This window comes from Myodes glareolus, chromosome 16, assembly GCF_982192425.1.
Source record: "Myodes glareolus chromosome 16, mMyoGla1.1, whole genome shotgun sequence".
Taxonomy (NCBI): Eukaryota; Metazoa; Chordata; class Mammalia; order Rodentia; family Cricetidae; genus Myodes; species Myodes glareolus.
In genome coordinates, this window is record NC_142041.1 from 64990124 (window position 1) to 65015234 (window position 25111).

The window sequence follows — 25111 nt, forward strand, 5'->3', positions numbered from 1 at the left end:
TGCAGAGCTCTTATGGCTCCAAAGAGCCTACCTGTAATAAACAGCGCTCGCCTTCTAAACCACAAACCAGGTCTGAATTGCCTGAGCATTAGAGCTAATTGCCTGCCTACTTCAAAGGCAGAACTGAAAATAGAGAGGGGGAGAAAAAAAACAAGGCTCCCAGAAGCAGGGGCATGGCAGAGAAATCCACCATTCAGGGCTCTGATCTGTGGCTTGGAGAAGCCAGGCAAAGTTATGGCCTCAGAACTGCTGTTTGCCATTAAGTTGATGGGAGCGTCTATCCCACAATCTTTCCCTGCTGTGGACACAGAGTCTTTGTTCACATTCAGATTTCTCAAACTGCTGCCGGGGTCAGGTTGAGGTCAGACACCACAGTGATGTATAGAAGAACATGTCTGGGAATTTCTCTCACACTTGAAACACATACCAGAAAATGAAGACGAGGAACTTACAAAAATCTGGCTGATGAGACCCAGATTATACTGTAGCCTGCTTTTAATGCTTTCATATTTTTTTCTTTTTCTGACACACAATGTTTTATTAATGGGGGTTGCGATAGCCCTTACAATTTTGTGTCCCCTGGAGATAAGGCCTCTCAGTAGCACACTGACACTTCATTTTCTAGCCCTGGGGGGAAGGTCCAGTAAATCTACTCAAAGAAGTCTTGCATCCTTCCTCAGGATGAGTTGAAAAGTAATTGTCATGAGCCTGGCACTTGATACCATGTCACGTGTGCATGTGGACTTGGCAGGGACACAGCCTAATCTGGTCATGATCTCAGCCTCCCAGTTCTTGAAGTCCTCTCAGGCACCCAGGCACCATACCCACAGCCTAGCCGGCTGTTGTAAAAGAGGCAGATGTGGGGATGGGGGCGGGGTGGGATGATCACAGCTTATCATCAACAGGGAGAGTGATATAGAGCTACCAAACACCGAGGATCTGTCTTCTTAAAGTGAAATCTCCCTGCATGTCTGTGCAAAGCAGCACCTTCTCAAGCAGTTAGCTTGTCTTACCAAGTCTCCCCCCTCCATGTGCAAAGTGCAAAGCTGGAATGAATGCACCCATATTAGTGCATCTGGGTTGGGGGGTGTTTCTCAGTTGGACCCAACTCTTACTTGGAATGTATTAAATGTCCTGTTTTTCCTTCTTCCTTGCACAGTTGCAGAGCATGGCTGAAAACTGAACCACTAAATAGATTTTTTTTTGTCCTCAGCTGCTACATATGACAGTGGATATTTCATTCTGCTGCCAGAATGTTATTAATAAAACATGGGGTGTGGAGAGGGCCACGATTTCCCCTTTCAATCACTATAGCATTTGCAATGAAAATTTTATTCAGTGTGTAATTTTCAGTGAATGCTTGACACTTGAAATGTCCGTAGCAGCATTTTGTATGGTTATTGAAGGGTTAATTGTATCATGTTCTCTGCATAAAAGCTCTGCTTATCAAAAGCAAATAGAAGAGTGTATGCAAATGTGTTCTGATGACCTTTTGCCTTTCCAGGGTTAATTTATATGGTCATTAAAGATTTTATGAAATTGTACAGCCTGGTGCTTCAAATCCCATTTTACCTTCTTCTCCTAATTTATGTAATTCCTACCTGAACTGGGGAATATGGCCTTTATTTTTGTGCTGCAATGAAAACAGCATGCCATGCTGTGGGGAGTTGTGAGCCTGGTTATCTGGCATTACTCAGATTGCTAAAAATTCATTAAAATGTGACATCAGCACACTGAGAGACAAATGATCGCAGGATGAAAGAGAACAGTGGGCCTTTCACGGATTAGTGCTGCACAAGCCCGGCATAGAGGCTAACTGCGCAAACAGATTAATCCACCAGCAGTGCCATAGCCGAGATTTACAGAATAATTAAGTAGGTTTGAGTTACTATGAGGATTTCCATGTAATCTAGCTGATGTGATCCTGTGAATGAGGTGTGGGGTGGTACAGTTGTCTGACAAGTACCGCGCTATGCCAAAGCCCTGTGTAGCTTTCCTTTACAAACAAATCCCCAGTGGAACTGAAGTTTGGGTATCTTATCTAAAGAAGTTTTAAGGAATCCATCCAAGATTTGAAGTCGGCGTGCAGGAAGAACACCTGTCCTTTATGTAAACCATTGTTCCCATATTATCTTACTGAGAATTTCTTCTGTGTGTACGGCTTGTTCACATGCCCATGCTCCTAGCCCATGAAAAGTTCGACGATTAAAATTATAGTTTCCTTCCACTCATTTTCCCTTATCTTTTGCAGATTAAACTATAGGAGAAACAATTTACCTTTTAATACCTTTTAAGGTACCTTTTTAGTACCTTTTAATAACATGCAAATACTCTCTGAGTACAAAAATGCCATACTTTTGAATAAAAATTTGCATGAGTATAGTTAATATAGTACAGTTCTAATGCAGACTTCTGCTTCAATGTGTATTTTTTAAGTAGGAAGTTGTATAGACAATTCATAGATCAAATTCAAAGATATACTGGGTGATAAAGGTCACCCAGTTGATATTAGTGGACATTTTCTGGACTTATCAATTCTTCTCACTGATCCGCTTTTTCAACAGAAGACCATGGTGAAGAGGCAGGAGGAGTTCTGAAGCCTACCACAGTGACTGAGGATGATGAGACGGAGACACAGAGGGACAACGCTGAAGGCAGGAACTCTAACAAAGACCCTGGTAAGCTGCTCGACTGTCCACTATTCATTCTCCTATACTCATCCACTCCCCGAAGCCAACCTCCCTTCCCTGCATCCCCCAACGAAGCTCATTAAATGCTTTTATTCATTTTAAACTGTCTGAACATTCCCACTACTATTCATGGTGTGTGCATTTTGCATGTGATTTCTATCAGTAGCCTCCCATTGACCTATTTTTAATCATAACCATCTGACAGAATAGATGTGGATAAGTTGAAGAATATTACAGGATGACTAGTGAGATTATTTTTTAATCAAATCAGTTTGTGTGCTTGTAATTTTTTAAGCGCCTTTCATTAATCTTAGCTATACTTGTGATTCCTCTGATGGCATATTAATTTTTCATAAGCTCAGGATTAGATATCACTTGAATTTTATCATTCAATCATATGCACCCTCCCACACTATGTAACCCTAAAAAGGAATGCTTCTCTTTCTCTCTTTCTCTCTCTCTCTCTCTCTCTCTGTCTTCTCTGTCTCTCTCAACTTACACTCAGGAATTTGCCCTTTTTAAGGGCTTCTATTTGAGGCATTTCAAACAAAATCCAGTGGAAAAGTTTACAGATGATTCGGCCTAAGAAGAAGGAAATATCATTGAAAAGGGATTAGGTGCTGGGCAATTTTGGTCTTCTGGAATAGACAAATCCCAGTAATGAAAGCTACTGTCTTTGAAAACAAACCTTCTTGTCATGACATTTACTTGTGCACAAACAAACCCTAGGCCAGCATCTGGTGTGGATACCTACGGCTTTTTCTGTGTTTGATTTGGCAAATATATGGCTTCATCCATGCTTTGTATGTATGAGATGGAAATCTGTGGTCGCGATGAATATTACATTGGCCACTTTTGCTGCACGCTATACCTAGTTTTATTATGTTGGACTCATTGAAGCAGAAGAAGTGCTGAAACGAGTTCAAGCCTATTAGTCTCAGGTAGTCATCTATCTTTTCTCTGAATTCCAGTGACAGCTGCATATAAAAAGCCCTGTGTTCAGTAGAAAGATACAGGAGTGTACAAAATTCATCATTTTTTTTTGCTTATGAGTTTATTTAAATCTGAACTATCACATATTTGTAGCTCAGTCCTTCCATGCCTAAATTTTGCATTTCCTTTCAAAGGTAATAAAAGGTTCTTTTCTTCTTCCCCAAACTCTTTAATGCTAAATTTCTCTGAACAGTACAGTGAAAAAAAGTCTCATTGTTAGTTGCTTCTAGGACATAGTGTCAAACATATGATTCTAATTTGAGTTAGGCAAAGAGGACCTATGGTTAGTATTGCACCTAAAGCCTCCTCTGTAAAGACGCCATAGCAGTATAGGTGGACTCGTGAGGCAAATGACACAGACTTTGAAATACCTATTGTTGGGGATAGCCCCATGGAGATCTCATTTGAACAAAGACTGAAAACAGAAGGATAGCCAGTTTATGCCATCTAAGATGGACCTCATTGAGATGAGTAACTTGCCATTTTGCAGATGGTAGAATTCTCTTCATTTGGTGTTTGATGCACTTGTACCAGAGCAGACTGCAAAGCGTTACCCCTTTGTTTATCAGAGGACTATATAAAATAGAAAGAAATCACAGCAGGGTTCACTGAGTGCTCATAGATGTAAAGTATGAAGTTTGATATTAACATCTATTGCCTAGGACCTCGCCAGGGATGGATTGTGGGAGTATTTTTGAAAATGGATCCCATATTACTGTTGAGCATCACAGCAGCGATGCAGGAGCTCTGTTTCCACGGTGCAGTTTACTGCTCTGCATAAGTCGTGGGCTCAATTGCTCCCTAATGGCCCGATGAGTTATTGTTCTTCTTTGATTCCTAATTGTGCCATATAGACAAGGTTGCGCTATATGGAAAAGCAGATCATTGCATAATGGCAGTTATTTAAAATAAATGTTATCGCTGTAAAAACGCATCCCCAGGTACAGAGAGTTGAAATGAGCTCTAACCAAGAGAAAACTAAAAGCAAATGTTGAGATGCAAATATTTAGCTTTGAAACCTAGCAGTGTTTGAGACAGCCCTTGTTCCTTAAAACGAACAGGAACTGTAAACAAAGTTCTGTGCTTTCTGAACTGAATCTTCCCCGATTGAAACTTTATTCCATGATGGTTGTTCTTTGTAAAAGTGTACTTAATGATTAGATAACCACTTATTTATATTCTTTTGTTCTTCTACTAGTTATCATTGTCAAAAGAAAAAAAGCAAACTTACAAAGTAATTGCTATGTTAGTATGTTAGATGGGAAAATAGATTGATCCCACTTTAACCTCGGAATTTTTAGGTAAGAAGGAATTAGCACATGTCTGGAGCACTGTGTTGTTAAGCTGCTGTGTTCTGTTGCTAACATTAATCTGAAGGACCAGAGCTTTCAAAGTGAGACTTGACAATATGCAAGTTATATTTGCTGAATATTCATTCATAATAGAAAAGCTTCCTAATGCCTCATTTATATTGTCATTTAAATCTAGTGCCACTTTAGATTAATTATAATCCAAATTATAGCTCAGTGCAGTATGAGAATTAATATAGAGTTTATCCAGATTAATACATTTGCATTGAAAATGTAATATGTCTCTGCCATGGCTAAGGGGACCACTTTTTAATAAGGGAGTAAACATGAAGAAAGATGGAAATTAACCTTCATTATTGCAATTAAAATTATCCTTCCATTCTAGTCTCATTAGAAAAAATACTGTATTGGTAATTATAACTTTGAATTACTTGAGTTGAACAACATCTGTTACATCTGAATTTTAAAGTATTCAAACTTTATCAAATATAGATACTTGTAAGTAATAACTCAGCATTTTGATTTATTGTTTTTCAAGGTTCACTGTAACATGTGTGTTATTGGATTTCCTGACTTGTTATGAATATAAACCATTTTACAGCCTTCTGTATTTTAGGGATTGAGAATTAAGTAGGCGGCATCTGAATTGAAATGAATTATGTCATTTTTATATTAGCAATCTCTTGCAAGTTAAATAATCCTGTAACTGACAGATAATCATTGGCTCATGTATTTGGCAGTGCTTATTTGTAATTAGACTTCATTTTTTAGTTAAAATTCATTAAAATGACATTGTTCTTTGAGAATATTGTGGTGTCCTTAACGATACAAAATAAATTGTGATCTCATTTCAATTTTTTTTCTGCTCCAGGGTAACAAACAGGCCTTATTTCAAATGAAGTTGCACGTATAAACTAAGAGTAATCACAAAACTTAATCAAAAGCTTTCCTAAAATTAATTGACCTCATTTAATACAAGGCATTTTTTTTCTAGCATAACACAATTCAGATAAAAGACCATGAATTTGATTTCCTGTAATTTACCAGCCATGCTTCAGTATTAAATTTGATATAATAATAAACAAAAAAAAAGAATGTATGTAATGGTACATAGGTCACCTATCGAGGGTACCTTGAAGACCTGCGCACACCCCAGAGTGTGTCTTATTACTGAGTCCTGGAATTCCTGCCTTCTATTATTATCAAGAATCACTCAATTAATGAATATTGATGAGCATAGAAATTAAAACAGTATATCACTTATATACACATAGCTATTATGTCAAACATTTGCACCAATGAATAGGCTATGTATAACATTGCACACCTTCCAACCATACTGTTAGTCATTCTTTAAAGTATCCTTCATAAATGTTCATGGCAATGGGTTCATGGCTGAATATTTAGTAGAATTAGAAGTATCTAGAAAGTTAATTTTACTTCTGATGTTCCAAGGCACTTGCAAACAACAAATTATGGGAATTATTTTTCAGCTTGTATGTGACACTACAGGGAATTTAGTCAAATTATTATTTGATCTTGTCCATTAAAGAATATAAGGGAATATGACATGGTATTACTCTCTTCAGGAAATACTGTTACTCATTAATGGAAACTTTTAAAGAAAAGTCAATCAGGAGAAGACAGCTGATAGACACTTGTTATTTTAAATGACAATCATTTTGTACAAGTTGGTCTGACACATTAAGTAGCTAATTGTATTGGCAAGTATGTTCCACATTGCTTTTCTTAAAGAAGTTAGCACTTTAAAGTGACATTAAGAGTATGTGCTTTCTTTGTTTTGAGAAATAAAAATAAATTTTGATTCCATAATTGTAAGAAAACATCCCAGTTTGGGGAAATCTCATTGGACATCAAATACTTGAATATTTTTAATTAATATAATAAGAGTTGTAAGCCTTTTTTCAAATTTACTCAAATGTTACCTTTTCAAATAAGTAGAACACATTTACAGTTTTTCTAAGTGAATGAAGTAGGTATAATTATACCTCTTTAAATAAAAACAAGAAGCAGTATCTGAAAGAGTATGTGAGCGACTGGCCACTATGACACATCCACTATGAACACCAAAGAAATAAAACCACAGTTATCTTGTCAAATACATCCTATTTTAATTTTGATTACTTAAGAATTACTTTCATATGTTTAACTTTCTTCCTGATTTTTAAATTTCTGAAGCATTTATATGGTCCAAAGCATTCATTCTACTTAAGGTAGAAATAGAATGAGATTTTTTTGTTCTATCTTTTTTACTTTCCATTTTGACTTGTTTCTAAAACATCCTTGACCTCGTTTTTAAATTAAAATTGGGTTATTTTGTAATAAGGTGCAATTTGTTCATTTATAGGAACTGTATGTGGATTGAAAAAAAAATCAAGATAAATCTTCATGTGCAGCATACAGGCAGATTGCCCTGGACTGTGTGCATCTACGTGGGGTCTGATAGCAATCAATGGTTTAGCTCCACTGCCTCTCAAGATGTATTTGCACCCAGTTGTCCAGTGGTAGTGTCCTCACCCTGGAAATAATTTAGTTGCAAATTGACTGGAAGATGGTGAAAATTGAAAGTTAAAATTAGAAATACTCATAATAAACACCAGAAAAAAGGTCAGATGATGCCGTGCTATGATGAGATTGGAATGGCTGGTAAATGAGGTTTTGTGTTTGTCGTGAGATGTATGTGACATGCCTACCCGATGTCGCTGTAATATCCAGCTTCTAGAGGAGATTACCAGGCAAATTGATGCTGCAGAGAATTTTCTCTTAGATTGGAAAATTAGAATTGTGCTTCCCTCCCCCCTTTGATGTATGTGAGGTTTCTACACATTAATACTACTCAACTAGGTAAAATTTTAATCATCATTAACACAAATATTTGAATTAGACTCATAAAACAGTTGTCTTCTTGAGATTCTTGCTGTAGTGTTGTATGCATAGCTAGCTACCTTCTAAAACTCCCATGTCCACTATTCAAATCACCAATAGCAGAAATGAATTAGATATTCAATTTTAAAATGTTAAAAACTCTAAATCCCATTGCAACATAAACATTATTTTTTCATTTCTGAATTATAACTCATCAATCAGCTGTTCTCGGGATTTTGAAATCTTCGCAGGACTTATGAATTTAGAAATTTATATCATTGTACATGAGAGAAAATAACGATTTTCTAAGTCAGTATTTGTGAATGGGAGTAGATTTGCTTTAATGTGATAAAGGCATACTGAGACACCAGAGAACACATGTTATTGATGAAACTCTCAAGGCCATCTAGGGTTATCTAAACAGAAGACAGGAGTACGGTTTAAAATAGATGGGCAGTGTCCACTCAGTGGACAGAAGGACGAGTGCTTTTTGTGTTCTGAGATTAGCATCATATACAACTGCATGTCTGGTTTTCGTTGTTGTTTGATCCAGTAGATTGAGAGTCACAATTGCTTTATTTACTCTGATTGTAACACTGCATTTATAAATTGAGTTGTTCTATCCATTTTGGGAATTAGGAGTAATCACCCCAGAGAAGGAGCTGAAAGTCAACGTGTCAGGGGGCACACAGCCACTCCTGCTGGCGAAAGAAGAAGATGCAGGAACAAAAAGGTCAAAACCTACAGAGGACAATAAATTTTGTCACGAACAGGTAAATATATAGTTTTCCCATTGGTGCATGAGTTCATTTTTTTGTTGTTGTTTCTAGGTTCCCAGTCATTTCCAAATCTCCAACTCTGTGCACAACTGAAATCACGTAGACACTAGTAATGCCTCTTGATGTTGCGCCGCACAGTCTGAAGGTATCAGATTATAGCAGCTAATAACGGTCATGTTTATTCAATCTTTTCCAGTTCTACCAGTGTCCTTATTGCAACTACAATAGTAGGGACCAAAGTCGGATCCAGATGCATGTCCTGTCACAGCACTCTGTACAGCCAGTCATTTGCTGTCCCCTCTGCCAGGATGTCCTCAGCAACAAAATGCACCTCCAGCTGCATCTGACCCATTTGCACAGCGTGTCTCCGGACTGTGTGGAGAAACTGCTTATGACAGTAAGGATGCTGAAGGCTAATGCAAAATTGATGGGGCCTGTATTGTTATCCATATACATCTGTAATGATGGGCTCATAGAAAGTAATTTCCCCTGAGCTCCTAGAAGGTCTTTATTGACTCTGCCATCTAAGTCACAATGGAGACCCATTTGTGGTCTTTCTTGTTTAGAAAAAAATATGATATGAAGTATGGCTTAATTAAGGACATTTTGTGGTTCTCTTTGTTACAGTGAAATGACCTTTTTTGGATACCTTCAGTTTAAAAGTTTCTTGGTTAACATTATTCCCCAAAAACCTTTACATCATAGCATTAAAAGAAGAATATAGAACTCTAACAACATTGAAGTGGTAGATGTCCCTATTTTGGTTAGAAAACTGTAACTGTAATATCTATCTATATATATCTTTAATATCTATATGTCTGTGTGAATCTATATTCCAGCATACATGTATATTCACACTTACATATTCCAGTATACACATATATTCAAATATATATTCAGCGACTCCAGAGCACACTTAACACCGATTCCTTTGGTGTTCAAAGGTGCCTGTCCCTGATGTAATGATGCCAAACAGTATGTTACTGCCAGCAGCTGCCCCCGAGAAGTCGGAGCGGGACCCGCCTGCAGTCATGTCAGCGGAGGGGTCTGGAAAATATTCAGGTATGCTTACCTTATGATGATGCTGCATGCAGAAAACTTTCAAAGGTTGCCAGTGACAATGCTCCCAAATTATCCTACCAAAGACATACACACACACACACACACACACACACACACACACACACATTTACACATATATATTATCTTTGGGGTTTGCAACAACAAATACTCAATTTAGTTCATTCCCAGCCCTTTCTCTCCTCATCCAACTCCTCCTGAGTCCTTGCCACTTCATTATTCTTTCACACACATACGGTGTTGCCCATATGTGCATGTGTTTAGAGATGACTACTTGGAATTGGAATTGGGATTGGGATTGAATCTATCAGGGTACTCATTCTTGAGGAAAGTGGACTCTCTCTCTCTCTCTCTCTCTCTCTCTCTCTCTCACATCAATCAAGATTGTTTGTAGAAGAGATCCCCCTTGTAAGACTACTCCATCTTCACAGACATTTTTCAGTGACATAAAGGAAAATGACTTGTGCTGCTCCTCAGAGCACCATTTTCTGAGACCTTCTCACCATGACTATTTCTACCGTCCTTAGAGAATCCTAGTAACAGATGGCCAAGAACATTCAAAATATGCTAAGTCAGGAACAAGTTCATAGCCCTTGGTAAAGTGCTTCTTGCAATGCACTGTGGTTATGTTTGACTTGCATTCTTCTCTGCCCTTAAATTCCTTCAGGTCAGGAGTGATTTCCTGTTCATCTTCTAATGGACACCTGGTGTAGTGTTTGCACATGGTAGTAACCCAATAACAGTTCCACGCAGATTCAATTAGGAAACCATCATTCCTGGCTCCCACTTACACTTACTGACATTCAAGTGGTCGATGTTCTTACCCCAGAATATGTTTCTGCTTTCTTTTCACAGGTGAAAGCCCAGTGGATGACAAAAGCATAGCAGGTCTTGAAGATTCAAAGGCAAGTGTAGAAATAAAGAGCGAGGAACAGAAACCAGCAAAGGAATCCCTGGAGGCATCAGAATGGAATAAAAGCAGCAGTAAGGACGTAAAAATCTCAGACACTCTGCACGATCAACTGAGTGAGCAACCAAAACGGCAGCCCTTATCAGTTTCTGACCGCCATGTTTATAAGTATCGTTGTAATCATTGCAGCTTGGCTTTTAAAACTATGCAGAAGCTTCAGATACATTCCCAATATCATGCAATTCGGGCCGCTACGATGTGTAACCTCTGCCAGCGGAGTTTCCGTACATTCCAGGCTTTAAAAAAACACTTGGAAGCGGGCCACCCCGAACTGAGCGAAGCTGAACTCCAGCAGCTATATGCCTCCTTGCCAATGAACGGTGAACTCTGGGCAGAGAGTGAAACGATGCCCCAGGATGACCATGGCCTAGATCAGGAAATGGAGAGAGAGTATGAAGTGGACCATGAAGGGAAGGCAAGTCCTGTCGGAAGTGACAGTAGCTCTACTCCAGATGACCTGGGCTCTGAACCAAAGCGAACCTTACCTTTTAGAAAAGGACCCAATTTTACAATGGAAAAATTCCTTGATCCATCTCGTCCTTATAAATGTACAGTGTGTAAAGAGTCATTCACCCAAAAGAACATTCTCTTGGTCCATTATAACTCCGTGTCTCACTTGCATAAATTGAAAAAGGTTCTGCAAGAAGCCTCCAGTCCTGTCCCCCAGGAAAGCAACAGCAGCACAGATAACAAGCCCTACAAGTGCAGCATCTGCAGTGTTGCGTACAGCCAAAGCTCGACCTTAGAGATCCACATGAGGTCCGTGCTCCACCAGACCAAGGCCAGGGCTGCAAAGCTGGAGCCAAGTGGGCACCTAACCGGTGGGCACAGCATCACATCCAATGTGAACAGCCCTGGCCAAGGGATGTTAGATTCCATGAGCTTAGCTTCAGTCAACAGCAAAGATACCCACTTAGATGCCAAAGAATTAAATAAGAAGCAAACTCCCGAATTAATCTCTGCTCCACCTACCCATCATCTACCACCGCGGTCACCAGCACAAATCCAGATGCAACTTCAGCAGGAGTTGCAGCAGCAGGCTGCGTTCTTCCAGCCACAGTTCCTAAACCCAGCTTTCTTGCCTCATTTCCCAATGACCCCAGAGGCACTGCTCCAGTTTCAGCAACCCCAGTTTCTCTTTCCATTCTACATACCTGGGGCAGAGTTTAGCTTGGGGCCAGATCTGGGCTTGCCTAGCTCTGCCACGTTTGGGATGCCAGGTATGACAGGCATGGCTGGTTCCTTGCTCGAAGATCTGAAGCAACAGATTCAAACGCATCACGTTGGCCAAACGCAGCTTCAACTTCTACAACAGCAAGCACAGCAATACCAGGCTGCACAGCCCCAGCTGCCGCCGCAAAATCAACAGCCGCCCCCACCACAGCAGCCGCCGCAACAGCAAACGAGCAAACTGTTGAAACAAGAGCAAGGTAGCCTGGCAAGTACAGACTGCCAGCTCATGAAGGACATGCCATCTTACAAGGAGGCGGAAGAGGTGACCGAAAAGCAAGAAAAACCAAAGCCAGAATTTACAAGTGATAACGAAGGACTCAAAGACAGCAAAGACGTAAAGAAGCAAAAATCCTTAGAACCCTGTATTCCTCCACCCCGGATCGCCTCAGGGGCCAGGGGAAATGCAGCCAAAGCTTTACTGGAGAACTTCGGGTTTGAATTGGTCATTCAGTATAATGAGAACAGGCAGAAGGTCCAGAAGAAGGGCAAAATTGGAGAAGGCGAAAACTCTGACAAGCTGGAGTGCGGAACGTGTGGTAAATTGTTCTCGAATGTTCTTATTTTAAAGAGTCACCAAGAACATGTGCATGGGCAATTTTTCCCATATGGAGCACTAGAGAAATTTGCTCGCCAATACAGGGAGGCCTATGACAAGCTTTATCCAATTTCTCCTTCCTCCCCAGAAACGCCACCTCCTCCTCCTCCGCCGCCTCCTCCCCTGCCACCTGCACCCCCACAGCCTTCTACTCTGGTGCCCGTGAAAATCCCAAACGCAGTCTCAGCCCCTCTGCAAGCTCCACCACCCACTCCTCCACCACCTCCACCTCCTCCTCCTCCACCGCCTCCTCCGCCTCCTCCCCCGACGGCACCCCCACAGGTCCAACTGCCCGTTTCTCTTGATCTCCCCCTCTTTCCCTCGATTATGATGCAGCCGGTCCAGCACCCTGCACTGCCCCCTCAGCTCGCCCTGCAGCTGCCACAGATGGAGACCCTCTCTGCCGATCTCACTCAGCTTTGCCAGCAGCAGCTGGGGCTCGATCCCAGCTTCCTAAGGCACTCCCAATTCAAACGGCCACGGACCCGGATTACGGATGATCAACTCAAAATCCTGAGAGCTTATTTTGACATCAATAATTCTCCAAGTGAAGAACAGATCCAAGAAATGGCAGAGAAATCTGGCCTCTCCCAAAAAGTCATCAAGCACTGGTTTCGCAATACACTCTTTAAGGAGAGACAGAGAAATAAGGACTCTCCCTACAACTTCAGTAACCCTCCTATAACTGTTTTAGAAGATATCAGAATTGAGCCACAACCCACGTCTTTAGAACATTACAAATCAGATGCCTCATTCAGCAAAAGGTCATCCAGAACAAGGTTTACAGACTACCAGCTTAGGGTTCTGCAAGACTTTTTTGACACAAATGCTTACCCAAAAGATGATGAAATAGAACAGCTCTCTACTGTTCTCAACCTCCCCACCCGGGTTATTGTTGTATGGTTCCAGAACGCTCGTCAGAAAGCACGGAAGAGCTATGAGAACCAAGCAGAAGCGAAAGATAACGAAAAAAGAGAACTCACCAATGAACGGTATATCAGAACAAGCAACATGCAGTACCAGTGTAAAAAGTGCAATGTGGTTTTCCCCAGAATCTTTGACTTGATCACACATCAGAAAAAGCAGTGTTATAAGGATGAAGATGATGATGTCCAAGATGAAAGCCAAACAGAAGACTCCATGGATGCTACTGACCAAGTGGTATATAAGCATTGCACCGCATCTGGACAAACAGATACAGCCAAAAACATTGCAGCCCCCACAGCCAGTTCAGGCTCTGGGGCTAGCACACCCCTGATTCCATCTCCCAAGCCAGAACCTGAGAAGAGTTCTCCAAAACCTGAATATCCTGCAGAAAAGACAAAGCAGACTGATCCCTCTCCTCCTTCTCAAGTCACCAAGTCAGCTCCCCCATCAGTACCGACTTCTTCAGAACCACAACAGGCATCCATATCTCAGCCCCCACCACAGCCACCCAAACAAACCCAACTGATCGGAAGACCTCCCTCCGCTTCTCAAACTCCAATCCCTTCCAGTCCACTGCAAATTTCCATGACTTCACTTCAGAACACACTACCTCCACAGTTACTCCAGTACCCATGTGATCAGTGTACCATCGCCTTCCCAACCCTGGAACTTTGGAAGGAACACCAACATATGCACTTCCTTGCTGCTCAAAACCAATTCCTCCACTCTCCGTTCTTGGAAAGGCCCATGGACATGCCCTACATGATATTTGACCCCAACAATCCGCTGATGACCGGACAGCTGCTGGGGAGCTCTCTCACGCAAATGCCACCACAGACCAGTACTTCCCACACCACAGCCCCCGCCAGTGTTGCTGCTTCCCTTAAAAGGAAATTGGACGACAAGGAAGACAATAATTGCAGTGAAAAGGAGGGCGGGAATAGCGGCGAAGACCAACACCGCGATAAACGCTTGAGAACCACCATCACTCCGGAGCAGCTCGAAATTCTCTACGAAAAGTACTTGCTGGATTCCAACCCTACCCGAAAAATGCTTGATCACATTGCACGAGAAGTGGGGCTGAAGAAAAGAGTGGTCCAAGTCTGGTTCCAGAACACGCGTGCTCGAGAGAGGAAAGGGCAGTTCCGGGCGGTGGGTCCTGCCCAGTCCCATAAACGGTGCCCATTCTGCAGAGCTCTATTTAAAGCAAAGTCAGCCTTAGAAAGCCACATTCGCTCTCGCCACTGGAATGAAGGGAAGCAGGCAGGTTACAGCTTGCCACCAAGCCCTTTAGTATCCACAGAAGATGGGGGAGAGAGCCCACAGAAATACATTTATTTTGATTACCCATCTTTGCCATTAACTAAAATCGATCTATCTAGTGAGAATGAATTGGCCTCAACGGTGTCAACGCCTGTTAGTAAAACAGCAGAGCTGTCTCCGAAGAATCTCTTAAGTCCTTCTTCTTTCAAAGCCGAATGTCCCGAGGATGTCGAGAATTTAAATGCCCCTTCAGCTGAGGCTGGGTATGATCAGAATAAAACCGACTTTGATGAGACATCGTCCATTAATACGGCTATTAGTGATGCCACCACGGGAGATGAGGGGGCAACAGAAATGGAAAACACAGGAGGATCTGCTGAGGTGAAACCTGCTTTGTCTCCGAAAGAAACCAAAACTCTCGACTCTTTGCCAAAAGCAGCAACCACACCCACCACTGAGGTCTGTGATGACAAATTTCTCTTTTCTCTCACAAGTCCGTCTATCCATTTCAATGACAAAGATGGTGACCATGACCAAAGCTTTTACATCACCGACGACCCTGATGACAATGCTGACCGCAGCGAAACGTCTAGCATAGCTGACCCCAGCTCACCGAATCCATTTGGGTCTAGCAACCCCTTTAAATCCAAAAGCAGTGACCGACCAGGTCACAAGCGCTTTAGAACCCAGATGAGCAACCTTCAACTCAAGGTCCTCAAGGCTTGCTTCAGTGACTATCGGACTCCAACCATGCAAGAATGTGAAATGCTGGGAAACGAGATCGGTCTGCCCAAACGCGTGGTGCAGGTGTGGTTTCAGAATGCCAGGGCAAAGGAAAAGAAGTTTAAAATTAACATAGGAAAGCCTTTCATGATCAATCAAAGTGGAACGGAAGGCACCAAACCGGAGTGTACCCTCTGCGGTGTGAAGTACTCTGCCCGCTTGTCCATTCGAGATCATATTTTCTCAAAACAGCACATTTCCAAAGTGAGGGAGACTGTGGGCAGTCAGCTTGATCGGGAGAAAGATTACCTAGCTCCTACCACCGTTCGACAGCTAATGGCCCAGCAAGAACTAGACCGTATAAAGAAAGCTTCCGACGTACTGGGCCTAACAGTCCAGCAGGCAGGCATCACAGACAACTGCTCGCTCCATGGGATCAGCTTGCCGGCAGCCTACCCTGGACTCCCCGGCCTTCCTCCAGTCATTCTTCCTGGAATGAATGGTCCTTCCTCCTTGCCTGGATTCCCTCAAAATTCAAACAGTAAGTCTTTTAAAAGAGAGTCAGTTGAGCTAATTAGGTGGCAATAGGTAGCCAATCACATGTAGCCATGGGAGAAAAGGTACATTTACATGTCCACATTCCAGAACTGAAATTTAAGTTATTATACACACACACACACACACACACACACACACACACAATGAACAACACATATTTATACACATATATACACACAACACACACACACACACACACACACACACACACACTATTAGCTATAGTTGTTAACCAGGAAGGAGGTAAACCTGAACAAACATCGGGCTATATCACAGCCGTTCCTAGAAATGGATTATTTTTACCATTACACAGTCACCTCTTAGACATATTAACTTGTTAATTTTAATACTATGTGGCTTTGTGTTTGTTTGCATATTAAGAAGGTAAGACACTAAAATATGTACTTACTGGTATTTTCTTTTCCAAGAGATGTAACATGAGGGGCTGTTTGTTGGGGGTTTCTGTCCCACCCGGTTCCCCACAGCTACTTAGCCCCAAAAGAAAAATCACACAAAGGACTCTGTAAGTTATAAAGCTGATTGGCCCATTAGGTCAGGTTTCTTATTAGTTAACTCTCACATCTTGATTAACCCATTTTTCTGATCTATGTTAGCCATATGGCTCAGTACCTTTTTCAGTGGGGCAGATCATATCCTGCTGCTTTGGTGATCTGGGCAGGAGTGCGAAGAATCATCTTCCTTTTTCCCAGAATTCTCCTGTTCTCACTGCATCATTTCTACTTCCTGTCTGGTTTTCCCCACTTATACTTCCTGCCTGGCCAATCAGCGTTTATTTAAAACATGATTGATAGAATACAGACACTTCCCCCTCTTTAAAAAAAAAAAGAAAGAAAGAAAGAAAGAAAGAAAAGAAAATATCCATAGTCCAGTTTTTGGGAGCATGGGCATAGTATTCCAGGCTACTTCCTGCTGGTTGGGGCGCTGATAATCTTATGGGAACCTAAAGAAAATTTAGAGTTATGATCAAGTTCTGAATGAAGTTATCTTGTGAGTCTTGATCATCTCAGGCAGCAGTCTTGAACCTGTTCTGGATGAAGAATTCAGACACCTGGGACATCTGGAGATTTCACAGGTGGTCTTCCTTGATCAAAGATGATTTTTCTTAACTCTGAGTAAATCCACAGCCTCTCATTTTCTGTGGAAACAAAACCAAAATCTCTTCTTCAAAGTAACATACCTTTTGACTTCAATTTTGAAGCCAAGGTATTTTCAAAATACCCATCTTGGATTAATTTTGCAGCATTTATAAGCAAATATATTTTAGTAGCTGTTGCTCCTTCCTCAGCATTCAAACAATTCAAAGATAGCATAATAGCATACACTATCAAGATTCTCTGTGTATTTTCCATCTTTATGTGTCTTTACTTTAACCTCTATTTCTTTTATTTTTAATTTTAACTTTTGGCTTTTTGAGACAGGTTCTCTGCATATCTTTTCCTGGAACTCCCTCTGTAGACCAGACTATCCTTGAACTCCCAGAGATCTGTCTGTCTCTGCCTCCCCAGTGCTGGGATTAAAGATGTGTACCACCACACCCAACAACTAAGAGACACCTTTTTTTATTTTTTTGCTTTCTTTTATTTTTTATTTTCTGTTTTTGTCTTTCTCTTTTATTTATTTTCCTGCCCCTGAGGTTCAAAATTAAGGGTCCTTGTGTCACAGAAATCTGCTCACATTGCACCTCCCAAGCAAGAAAGCTCATGCTGAGATCTCAGTGACTGAAAACCTGCCTAGGTGAGCATTTGCAGGTTAGCATCTTATGGAATCTGATGCTCGTAGCCACCATTGTTGCTCTTATCTCAGTGAATTCGTGACTTAAGAAATCCCCATGACTCAGTATCTTTCTCTCCTCCCTTCCCTCTGCCAGCTTTACAGTCCAGGCATAACAAAATAGTAGAACTTCTTGAGGTAGCCTCAAATACTGAATCCAGTTTCATGTTCACAATAATAGAATTTGCGTAGGTTTTTTTTGAATATAGTAAATCAGGCAGTCAGATAACTAATATTCAATACTAGTTATACACCATCACTAAAATATAAAGGTATAACTCTTTTGTAATTTGATTTATATTTAAATTTGTCAGTGCTTTTTTTCTAAAATTATTTTTAAAAACATTCTTTAGATCTAAAGCTTGCTAGTGCTAATTTTATGCATTTGCAAAGTTTAAAATGAATGTCAGAAAACCTGTTCTCATTTTTATAAATTAGAGTTTTATTTGAATTTTAAAGTCTGCTAATACCATCCTTCTCTAACAAAAACTCAGTTGCTACTGGGATCCTAACTTGTCTTTATTCTCACTTCTTACTTAACATCCAGTGTCCTTTTCAACATTGCTTCCCCATCTGGAATGCTTGTTGACTTCAGGTAGAAGTTGTATGGTAGCAGAGAAGTATCTTCAATGTGCCCTCCCTTAGCTACACAGGAACTCTTCTTTTTACCAAAGTTATTTCCTGCTTAATTGTCTGGACACACTTGGGACCTTAAATGTTAGAGCTATGACGGCACATTTGGTTACTTTGTAGTTCTGTTTTGTGTGGGTGGCATGGTGATTTTTAATGTGTCTGATGTAGAAATCCATGGCTGAGCAGTTAAATAAAACAGAGTTGTTTTTTTTTTTAAAAAAAAACTAATATGGTCAAAACAATTGAAAGATCCATTTCTTATTTTATATATTGATTTTGACTTTCAGTGATTGTGCCATCAGCTTTTTAAAATTTTCATCAGCAATTTTTTTTCTCTCCACTGGGTCAGAGACCTTTTCTGGGAAGCAAGAATGTTCTGCCAAATATGTGATACTACTACTGATTTCGTATGAACCCAGAGGCTCATAAGAAAGGAAGAAAGAAGGAAAGAGATATTTATGAAATTAAACTATTTTTTCATGCAACTCCACCATAATAAAATTTATATCCTCCCCTGAAATATAAATACCAAGATTCTCAGGTAGATGTTGAGGGCAGGTCCTCTATGGCTAAAGCAGTTAAAACCTTCACTCAGGAACTCACCACCTCATCTCTTGCTTTATTAAATTGTGGCCAAAAACCAACCAGAAAATGTTGTAAAGAGCGAAGTTCCACAAATGTTGCTGCCTTCTAGAGTCTGCAATTTCTCTTGAACTAGTCTTTGGTTTGTGAGGGATTCTGAACGGTAGTGTCATGGTAACCAGCAGAGCTCCATCTGGTAACCTGAGCTCCACTTCATATTCTCTAGTCTTCGTATTCTGTAGATTTATTATTCTTGTGTGGAACGCAGAATGCTTTAAACACCTCATGGAGCAAAGCTGGCCGTTTATCCACCTGCCCATTTTCTTCCTATTGTATATTTTCTCATCAAGTGCATAACTCTGTTTCATGGTTAAATGTGGACATCCCAGCAAATAATAACAAATGAAAAGTCTTCCCAAGTAAAATGTGTCTGTGTTTCTTTTTCTGTAATCATTTTTATTGGCATATTCATTGCATGTGGTGCTGGGTCACATAAAGACAAGTTTTTCAAGTGTATCATGCACATTGAACATATTCATCCCACCCACAAGCCCTCCTTTCTTCCCTGTCTCCTTTCCACTAGTCCCATACCTTCCCCTAGTCTCCCATATGCTTTCATATTATGCACACACATATATGTACATATATGTGTGTATATGCACATTCATACATATCAGTATACATACTTGGTCCTGTGACTCTACATAAAATCTAGAACCTACTAATGAAGATAAAAATCAGAATATTTGTCTTTCTGAGTCAAGCTTGTTTTGCTTAATATGATGACCTCAGTGACTTTCCCTTTCCAGGTAAAGCCTTAATTTATGTCCTTTATGGCTGAACGAAACTCAATATGTATATATGCCACATTTTCTCTACTCTTTCATCTTTCCAATCAAGACTACATGGAAATGCATCCATCTCACCTCATCCAGAATGGCCATCCTAAATAATATTACAATCATGGCTATTGAGAATGACCAGAGACGAACACCTTTATACAGATACGGGTGAGAAGGTAGCCTATTTACACTGCAAGTAGGAATGCCCATCAGTGCAGACAATATGGATATCAGTGTGGAGGACTATCAGAAGCCTAAAAGTTGATACACTCTGTGACCTACCTAATACCTCTTCTGCATATATCGCCAACAGACTGAGAGACTTAGGTATAGAATCAGCCATGCTCACCAAGAGATGAATAGTTATGTCTCTATTTTTATAAATGTACAGGCTCTTGTTACACTTTATTAACTAAATAGCTATTCTGTGGAAATATGGCTTTGTTGTCTTGGACCCATCTTAACAAGATTTGGTTATGGAAAAACAAATCCATTTTAAATGTCACATCCCTTTGAAGATGGCTTTGAAGCTTTTGAAATACTAAAACCTTCTCCAGTGAATAAGAGCCATTTGGTAAATGAATGACTTTGTCCAAAGGCTGCACCTCCATGTCTGCTACTTGCAAATATGTTTTAAGTTCTATGTATCCACCTCTAACTTTCCAAATTTATTTTCTTTTAGTTTCTGTGGGGAGGAACTGTTATTCCCCAATAATCATAGAATTTTCTTTACTTTCAAGTTATTTTCTTCTAATTCATAGTCCTTCTAACGTAAGGGCAACACCTAACATATTCCCAGTGCTCTGCCAGTAAAAGCATTGCTTTTCATTTTTTAAAAGGGAAATTATTGGAGGCTGGTGAGATTCACAGGAATCTCTGTGAGTTCGAGGCCAGCCTGCTCTGTAAGAGTTAGTTCCAAGACAGTCTCAAAAGCTACAGAGAAACCCTGATCCTAAAACCAATAGATAGATAGATAGATAGATAGATAGATAGATAGATAGATAGATAGATACATAGATACATAGATACATAGATACATAGATAGATAAAAAGACAATTACTGTTAGTTTAATTTTTTTCACATTTTATACTGTGTTGCTGTTGTAATGAAATGCAGGGTGAGAAAATGGCAGTAGAATGTTACATGCTTATTTATATAATATCCTGAAAAATATTAAAAACTTTAAACTTGCATTTTCCTTTAGGCAATTGATTTCACTTTGCTCAAAATGCTAGAAAAATGACTTGATTTTTCTGTTTTTAACTTATTTTCCATTTTTAAGCACTGTTTGATTTTAAATATTTCACTAGTTTTTAGAAATACTAACTAGCCTTGTTTTCTTACTGATATTTTCTTTAGTTGCTTTTTTTTGCAGCATCTAAGACAGAACCCAGGGCCTCATGCATTATGGGCAAACCCTCTAGCATTGAGCCCCTCACAAAGAAACTCTTCACATACTTTATTTTAAGTTTTCTAGCATATTTGGTGAAAATCTAGGTAAGACTAACACCATAATAATTTTGACACAATTATCTTTTGCCCCATGTACTTAATTACTTTTAGTTTCACTTCAAAAGTGAAATTTCCTCTAAATAGAAAGACTGCATTTGCATACATTGTGAAGCAGGTTTTCTGTTCCTGTTTTGTTTTTGTTTGTTTGTTTGTTTTGAGACAGGAATCCTTGGAACTCACTCTGTATACCAGGCTGGCTTTGATCTCACAGAGATCTGCCTCCCAAGTGCTGGGATTAAGGTGCACCGGAACCTCTCAGAGAGGCAAACATTTTTTTTGAAAGAATTGTTAATAGACAATTATTTCAGCAAAACCAAAAGAAAAATGATAATTGAATAAGACTCTTCAGAGTGAACTTTTTAATCTCAAATGATGTTCCTAAAAAATTGCAGTAGCTGAAAAATAGGGAAGAATCTGTTAGCACAGGGGCTACATGTAATATATCCTCGAATTCTGGACTTCATGAATTCTAGCTCCAGTTTGTTTTATTTTGGGGCTACCACAATTTATTCTGTATATAATTATTATTCAGTTTTCCTTCTGTGTCTATTGTTTTTGGCATTTTGCTACTGAACTTTTGACTATAATTTTTTACAAACATATCACTTACTGGAAAATTTACCCTTTGTGAATTGTGTCTGCTTTTTCTAAATTTTTTTTTACTGAATGACTGGTTGAGTCATTTTATTTATGAAGATATTGAATTCTTAAAATAGTTTGCTGTCTTTGACTGGGTCCCATAAGATTCCTCCAGCAGCTTTCTAAGGCATCCTTTATTTCATTATGCCCTCTAGATTGGACCATGGGAATACCGTCTAATGGGAAAGCTGGGGCTGACAATTAATGATCCATCTATGACCATCTCTACCAGTGCTCTTATTCATGTCTCTTAGATCCCTAATATTGCTCTTGTGTTCTTGTGTGAGAGAAGCAGTCAACCCAGTTATTTTCTAAGACTTGAGATGGGAAATTTCTAAGTGGAAGGACATGCAGTTACTGAACATGAGGATGCACCCTTGTATTCACCCTCAAAGTAAGATCGGCTGGTGAATGAGAGAGTAAGCTGGCTACTGCTGTGTTATCACTGGACCAGCACAGCACCTTAAATCATATCACCACCTAAATAACTCAAGCTTGAAACTTTACAGTTAGATGTTAACATAGTATGGACTGTTGAGGGGTGAAGAGCGGAAAGCGTTGTGAAGTCAGGATAATACAAAAGACAGGAATGTCAAAAGTTAGACATTAACATGGTATGGACTGTTTGGGGATGACAGCAGAGAATACCACGGAATCAGGACATTATAAGGGAAAGGAACGTCAAAAATGAGCCCATGTAGCTCTTGGTACAGCTCTTGCTCACCATGTTTAAATCTTGGGTGTGATTTCCAGTATAAGACAAAGATAATGTAGTATGAAATAGAGCCTTTTCGTTAATAACGACTTCATCGCTCTCTCGTTTATAGCAAAAGTTGTATAAATAAGAAATTCGGAAGAACACGAAGGTACCAGATACCACGTAGCAAGTCAAAGGAGTAGGACATCACTCCCAACCTCTAGCTGGCTGGATTAAGGAACAGCGAAGGAGAGGTTCCCCTCTCATTCTCATCTGACCCCTACAAAGCTTGATCCATTTCATTGTAAATTCATTTTGATTGAATGAACGAGGCTTCAGTAGAATGTGGGCACTTGATATCACCTGATACCAGTTATTTTCAAGGAATTTTTAAATATTTTAAATGTAAGAATTGATTCAGGTTCACTAGACTACACGCCTTAGCTGGCAACTATAAAATCTGACCTCTTCTCTAACTCTTCATACTCCTCCCAGCTAACGAAGTGAAGTATTTCATATCTTATTTATAAAATGCAATGTTCACTGTGTATTTTCCCATTGAGGCTATTAGGAGGCTGCTTTTTAACAGGATGGAGGGTCCTTAGAGATAATCATGATTATGACCATAGAAACTGTTCAGTCAGATCCGAGAAAGGACGGGTATGGGAAGGGCAAAATGAGAAGCTTCCAGGAATAAGGAATAAGGGAGACTGATATCACCTATGGTTGTGAGAAGGATCAGGGAGAGCAATACTAGGCACACATGCACACAGATACCAAAATCACCGATTCCCTATGCCCTCATATGATTGGACATAGGACCTATATACAATTATGTAATCCACATCCTTATACTTTAAATTATACAATGTAAATGCTATATAAACAGTTTTAACATTGTGTTATTAAGGGGGGAATGACAGAGAAAAGAAATCTACATAGGTTCATTATAGATGCAATTTAAAAATATTTTTGATCCATGTTTCGTTGAATCCCTGGCATTAGAGCCAGTGTATATGATTAAACGGGAAACCTATGGAGAACACTCCTGGCTGGTGAAATGCCAGCAAAGAAGCTGTTTATTTTTCACCAGAGAGTGCCCATGAGAGGTTTCTTGTGTATGTTTGTCTGTCTTCCTTCTTCGCAGCTGCATATTGCATTTGGTCTGGAGGCAAGACTACACCCCTAGCGACAGGATGATTCTAAATCATACAACCACTGCCTGTGCAGCTATGCATTGTTAGCTGCATTTTATTCAATCTGGATTGATTATCTCAGGTCCCAGAGGCACCAACACAGTCCTTGTCCTGCACACTTGGCAAAGTCTCTTGGTTCAAGCACGAAACACTAAGGCTCCTTCTAAGATTCTGAGGATTCCTTCAGCAATGAACATTTGCTTTTAAAAACACGGCCTGAAAAAGCACAGGCTTTTACAGTCCCCTTCCATCCTTTAGCTCTCCTTCAGTTCCCCAGAAGACTCACTGTCTGGTAAAAATGGCTTAGTTGGTTAGTGAGTTTCCAGCTATTATATTTCACCTAGGACTGGATCCAGGTGAAGTCCACTGTGCTTCAATCCTCCACACCTGCACACTGCCTACTGAGCACCAATTTCCCCTTCTGAAATGGGTGGCAAGCAGTTTCCTATGTTACCAGCAAACATGTTTTATTGAGGGTTCCATTAGTCCATCTGTTGAGGGGTTCCACCCCTAGCAATGAAACTGCGGTTCTCTGTGCTCAACTCTGGACTGATCCAGCTGTGTCTTCACTGCTGTTTGATTTTATTGGGTACTTGATGATCACTTACTGTTGCCACTTACTTAGGTCATTAACCTCTTCTGTCTATGTGAATGTGTTCTATGTAGACAGAGGGTTTTCAGGTTATTCGAAGGCTAATTACTTTAGTGAACATGTTAATTGTAGGGCCATTCAATAAGGATGAAATGAGTCTCCCATCCAATAGGTATTTAATATATATATATATATATATATATATATATATATATGCACACACACACACATATATATATGGTTTAAATGAGGCCCAGAACAGCCATCTTGTAATATGCCTCCTTTGGAAGTAAAAATTGTTGTTTATCATGACGTCTTTCTGTTACATGTTTCATAATATGGGAGCTTCTTATATTCTGAATAAAATTCTGGTAAAGTTTGCAGTCCCTCTTCTGTGGACTTATGGCAGGAAAACCATAATCACAGGTGAGCCCTAAGCTAGCCAGTGACATGACTTTTCATGTTTGTGCAATGCACCTTCTTGATGTCCCAGGTCTGTTTAGGGGTTAAGTTTGCAGATGTTGTTCCTGAACTGACCGTGGGCATCTCTCTGTTGTTTTCAGCTTTAACACCTCCTGGCGCAGGCATGCTTGGGTTTCCTAGTTCCGCTACTTCGTCT

General features: G+C 40.1%; 1 protein-coding gene across 2 annotated transcripts in view; it reads left to right on the forward strand.

The window, feature by feature from the left end:
* Zfhx4 (zinc finger homeobox 4) overlaps positions 1 to 25111 on the forward strand; it is a 185742-nt gene that overhangs the window by 156484 nt on the left and 4147 nt on the right. For both annotated transcript variants that reach the window (XM_087897245.1, XM_087897246.1), the window contains exons 6-11: positions 2565 to 2678; positions 8519 to 8652; positions 8855 to 9055; positions 9603 to 9720; positions 10594 to 15990; positions 25056 to 25111. The exon at positions 25056 to 25111 is cut by the window's right edge and continues 4147 nt beyond it. In XM_087897245.1, coding sequence (XP_087753371.1) covers positions 2565 to 2678; positions 8519 to 8652; positions 8855 to 9055; positions 9603 to 9720; positions 10594 to 15990; positions 25056 to 25111 — 6020 coding nt within the window. The remainder of the gene's footprint in view (positions 1 to 2564; positions 2679 to 8518; positions 8653 to 8854; positions 9056 to 9602; positions 9721 to 10593; positions 15991 to 25055) is intronic.